Below are 5715 nucleotides of genomic sequence, written 5' to 3' on the forward strand. Positions count from 1 at the left end.
AATAACCTTTGATAATTTGGTACTGTCAGGTTTTTAATGTAAGGTGTTAACTTAAAGATATGCCCATATTGTACTCCTACTGCCAGCGGACTACAGGCTGCGTGTGATCGAGATCGCAAGTCACTGTGTGTATTATCCCATAATCTTTGCTTTAATATCTTTTGGGCACCTTCATAACCCAGGTAATACATTGGGGGGGGGGGAGAGACAGACCAATAGAGGTGGCTTTCCTAGCCATGGTTTTCTGCCATTTGCTGACAAACTCCTCATTGGTCAGGTGTTGGTACAAACCCTTCCCTAGATTAAACACTGAAATCCTGAGCCAATGTTTTAGGGCAGCCCACCACGCTTTCACCAGCTTCTAACAGATGTATGGAGTTGGGGATGCAGTTGGGTACCTGCAGCAGAGATCATAGAAATTTTGCCTGAAAGCCATCTAGCTTTGGCAGGCCCCATTATGCCAGACATTTGCAGAATACAGGAGTTGGTAAACGGGTTTTGCGTTGAAAACCCTTAAGGCTGCTGGAACATATTTGCCGCCCTTCGTGAAAAAGAATCTGAGTATGGCTAGCTTTGTGATCTCCGCCTTTTGAAGGGAGGTTTGCCAGTGGTGCTTCCAAGATCCTGTATGATGGAATGTGAGCCCTAGATAACTGAAGTATTTAATCTGTCCAAGGTTATGGCCATCCAGCACCCATTTAGACTGGGATAAGCTTCTTTCGAATACTAAAATTTTAGATTTTTCATAATTAATGGATAAACCATTTCCAGAACAGTAATCAGAAAACTTCCTCAGCAGATATTTAAAACCCGGTCTGGAATGTGAGATGATGGCCGCGTCATCCGCATATAACAACAAGGGGGTCCTTCTCATTCCTATTTTTGGAAGGCGTCCATCTGGGTCCATTAAGCTCTCTTCTAAGTCATTTAAGAATAGGCAAAACAGTGTGGGGGCCAAAATACAACGCTGTCTCACCCCCCCCCCCATGTCATCTCGATGCTGTTCGATAACTGTCCCTGCCGACCGCATCGGACCTGCAGTTTGGTTCCATTGTACAGGGCTTTTATAAGAAAGAGGAGTCGTTTGTCCTGCGAAATCAGATTTAATTTGGACCATAGCTGGGATCTGGGGATGGTATCGAATGCTGATTTCAGATCCATGAAGGCCACAAAGAGTTTACCCTGTAGAGGCCTGGTGTACTTCTTGGCTAGGAAGGACAGCATTAGACAGTGGTCTGATGTTGAATGGTTCTCACGAAAGGCTGCCTTCAGATAGTATATTATGTTCATTTAGAAAAATTGTCAGTTTGCTACTGAGGAATCGGGCATACAGCTTCCCAATTATTGAAAGCAGGCTAATTGGCCTATAATTGGAGGGTAAGTTTGGGTAGCCTCTCTTAAAGATTGGAACTACTATAGCATGTTTCCAGCTATATGATACTTTGCCTGAGTTATTTACTACCGTAAAAAGTTCTGCCAGAAGCGGAGCCCACCAGTGCTGGTTTGATGTAATCAATTCCACTGGGATAAAGTCTTTCCGCGGAACCTTTCCGCTCTTCAGATTCCCAATTAATGTATAGACTTCCTCCACAGTAACCGGCTTCCAATGAGGGAACAGTGACAATTCTGACTGGCATTATTGTCAGTGCCCACTTTGTCTTCCATTCTTAGTAGAAAATGGAAGGAGCTTCTTTCTGTGACCAATCACAGTGCCAATAGGGGTTTCACCACTTTGTGGTCCTTTTTGAGACGTGGCTTTTTGAGATGTGGCAGCCATTTTGTGCCAAGCCATGCTCCCATGCCAGCCATTTTGTGACTAGCACCCACTGCACCTTTTCAAAATGCCAATGGGGCCTTCTGGCCCAATTAGGCTGGCAACCCTTTCTTAGATTGCATGGCACTTCACTTTTAGGTGCTTAGAAAATACTAAATCTTACGATGTACAAATCTCCCCACTTTGGGAACCGAAAATGGAAATGATGATGGAGGAAGTGGGACTCAGAACCTTGCTCTGTTGCATACATTTTTGCACTGATCTTATGCGTGAGACGGGTGGGTCAAATGCCAGGCCACTGAAATGTAATTGCATTTCTGTTTGTGATATGCAGGTAACAGAATTGCAAGGTGTCTCCAGAGGAATGTACGATGGGCCAGTCTATGAAGTTCCAGCAACACCAAAATATGCAACTCCTGCACCTTCCACTAAATCGTCTCCTGCCAAAAACCAGCCTCCACCAATCAGGAACCTCCATCAATCTAACTTTAGCTTATCAGGTGTGACAAACTATCAGTATCAGCAACCTTTTTTTTGAAAACAGGGTCCACTGCAGAGAATTGCTTAGTACAAATCCATCCATCAGTAATTTAGTAAGGACCAGCATTGATGACTTACTGGCAAAAGGAGGTTTTCAGTGTAAGTGCGGCCTTGTGATGTGCTGTACATGTCTCTCTGCATTTTCAGTGCTACACCTGCATGCTCAGGTCTGGATAAAGGATGCCCACTCCCAGAAGTCTTGTGTGCAGGTGTAGCTCAAAGACAACTGCACAGAGGAATCCACATTGGTTTTCTGTAGATGGACCTGTGTTTCTACTAGTTCAGTAGGCAAATACCCATTAGCCTTGATAAAAAGTTACAGAAGAGACTTAGAATTCAGTGTCCGGTGAAGGTTTGAGCACCGTCGCTTCAGAGTGCCATATCCTAAACATTATCTCGCAGGGGTGTACTATGTAAAATCAGTATTTGTGTGGGTCAGGCCTCATTTTCAGTATAAAAGGGCAAGATGTTTAGCTCATATTAAGCATTTGCAATTACTTGTGCCATTGATTTCTGAGTAAATGAAAGGCTGGAGAAGCTATTAACTTTCACCTTGTTTCTGGATTGCTGTTGCACAGGTGCTCAGGTAGATGATAACAACCCACGTCGCACTGGGCATCGCATTGTTGCACCTCCTGGTGGTCGCTCCAATATTACTAGTCTTGGATGAACTCAGATGGAAACAGAAACCAAGAATAAAGGCTCATAGGAACAATTATTATTTCCTTTCTATGTCTGTGTTGTTGATCCCACACTTTTATTCGGTGCTTGTGTGTGCGTGTGTGTGCGTGTGTGTGACAGGGAATCTCTCCTCCCCCCTAAGAAAAGTGAGTAGAAAGAAGTCATCATTGTGTAGCGTGTTTGCTTGGAATAAATTGCCTCACAATTGTGCTTTCATACCTTTGCCACCTTTTAAAGCATGGTGCTTCCATTTCTCCATTAGTGATGGATGCTTTTAGCTTTGTCTCGTAATGACCTGATAGTTCGTTTGCACACCCCACCCCACCCCCGTTAGCCGTGCTAGAGTAGTTGATGCATGTTACTAAGTTATTGTTGCAAGCTGCAGTTTGTGAGTGAGTCCACTTTAGAAAGAACACTTTGCCAATAATTACCACGATGCCAAGGTAAGAAGAAAGACTGGTCATTTTTAAAATATGCAGAATAGGACAGGAGTCTTTCTTTTAATGTTATTTTTTAATTTATTAAATCCCAAGAAACCTCAATAGAGGAGGGCCTAGTGGCTCTGACCCACTTAGTACATTCCAAGTCTGTGTCTTTGCTTTTAGAAAGAGCCATAATTTCCACATAGTGACGCTGTTGCCATTTTGTTCAGGGGATTTCTACAACTGGCCAGTAGCGCTCACCTTTTGCATGAAATATTTGGTACTTCTAAAGAATTCAATTTGCTGTTGGATTTTTAATGTTTTTGTACAAAGTTTTTTCTCCTTTTTAAATCACATTCATTTTTACTTATTATAATGTATCAGATCTACTAGTTGTGGTTCATTTTTTTTGAATTGAAGGCTTGTGAAATAAAAGAAGATGAAATGAAATGCTTTGCCTCTTTTTGCTTCCAGTTCATAAACAAGCTTCTCATTCAGGGCATAAGCAGAGAGCAGGTTGGGAGCCACAGTGTGGGGAGATGGGTGGGAGGGAAGAACCACTTTAGCCAATACCAAAAGGTTAAAGGACACTTACGGTTGACCTGGTTCCTCACTGCAGAGGCTAGCCACCATCTTCAGAGACCCCTTAATGTACATCTGTGAAGACCCCCTGCCCTATGTATTCACCCAAACACACATTTGCTGCAGAATTGAGGAAAACGGGAAGCGGCAGAGGATGGGTCACAAGCACTGGGTGCTCCTGAGGCGGACACAGCACGGCAGCCCCCAGAATGGTAACGGGGGGGGGGGAGGTAAAAAGGCCCGATTCTTCCACCTTGCAAGCTCACTTTGAAGTGTTGCCAGCCCAACATGCATGGAGGGGAGACTGATGAGGGAAAGGGGCCTTGGTCTTGTTCTCCCAGGGGGCCAAACATCCGCCAGCACCACAAGGGGCTAGTGTGGACTGGTGCACCCAGGCCTGCTTCAGACGTACATTCTACATCTACTAGCAGGCAAATTCCCCACGGCCTTACCGTGCCATGAAGCTGCTCCCTCGGTGGTGAAGGTCTCATCATTGCCAGTACTCTGGTCCAAAAAAGCTGGGTCCTGGGCCTCCACCTCATCCCTTTCAGCCTGGAAGGCAGACAGGCATCAGAGGAGGCGGAGGCTCCACCTCCTTTGCCCCCAGCCTGAGCCACAGAGGCTTCTATGCCCCCCAATACATCCTATGGGGTGGGGGGAAGCACTCACCTTGCATTGTTGGACCGCTGGGTCCATCTAGACCCCGTTATTACCACCATCATTACAACAGGGCCTCTGTCCCCAAGAGGACTCACCCTCTAAATTTCAACCAAGGGGGGCAACCAGAAAGGACATGGCATAACAGGAGGTGGGAGGAGACTAGGAAGGTCCTAACTCCTCAGACCAGCTCTGGTCTCCATGAACAGAGCGGTGTTCCTCCACCTCTACACTCCAAGTTTCCTTTACAACAGCAACCATGAGAGATGCCAAGTTGGAGGAGATGGGGGTTGAGGGAGAGGAAATGGGCCTAGAACCATCACAGTCATCACAGAGAGCCTGTGTGGCTGAAGTATTCCCACTTCTAAATTACAAGGCAGGTCATGCACATCAGCCCCCGTAACAATCCTCACACTCCCTTTACTCTGCACCACAGCCTTGCCTCCCGCACACATCATGAAAAAAGCCAGACTCCAGAAGCATCGCCCTTCCTTGCAAACTGTGTGTGCATCTGTGCACAAGTATATATTTTATGCCTTGGAACTGAATGTTTTATGGCTGGCCAGAGCTCAGTGGTACAACACACACTTGGCAAATGTCCCAGGTTGAAACCCAAAGATCCAGGTAGGGCTAGGAAAGACTCCATGAAGGCAACGCTGATAAAGCAAGGGTCTGACAATATGCAACTGGTAGCTTTCTATGAGCTTGTGTGGGTGTGTACGAATGCAAGTGTGGGTGTGTGCATGAAGACTGAAGAAGACCGGCTCTCTTTTGCACTGACCCTGCCCACCTCTGGCATGAGGCAGCTAAAAGGTGAGTTACAATACATCTCTCTCCCCTGCCCCCAGCACTTCACTGCTGAAAGCTTTTGCCAACCACAGAAAGCTATCTAAATTGAAAGCATGGGGCATTTCAGCAGTGGATCTGCTTACGGGTAAGCAGACTGCTATTTGTGGTTAAAGGAAGGTTTTCCATCCAGGCAATCCAACCTGGATCAAGGAATGCAGAAGTCTGCATTCTATATCAATCAGGCAAGGGAAAAATAAAGGAGTTGATGAA

At 45.7% G+C, this 5715-nt stretch overlaps 1 protein-coding gene across 2 annotated transcripts in view; it reads left to right on the top strand.

Annotated features, from left to right (window-relative positions):
* The window catches only part of CRMP1 (collapsin response mediator protein 1), a 47221-nt gene extending 43354 nt beyond the window's left edge, over window positions 1–3867 (top strand). For both annotated transcript variants that reach the window (XM_081876268.1, XM_081876269.1), the window contains exons 13-14: window positions 2109–2274; window positions 2893–3867. In XM_081876268.1, the coding sequence (XP_081732394.1) occupies window positions 2109–2274; window positions 2893–2984 (258 nt within the window). In that variant the 3' untranslated portion in view covers window positions 2985–3867. The remainder of the gene's footprint in view (window positions 1–2108; window positions 2275–2892) is intronic.
* Window positions 3868–5715: the final 1848 nt, after the last annotated feature.

This window comes from Podarcis erhardii (genome assembly GCF_964252035.2).
Source record: "Podarcis erhardii genome assembly, chromosome: 9".
NCBI classification, from domain to species: Eukaryota; Metazoa; Chordata; class Lepidosauria; order Squamata; family Lacertidae; genus Podarcis; species Podarcis erhardii.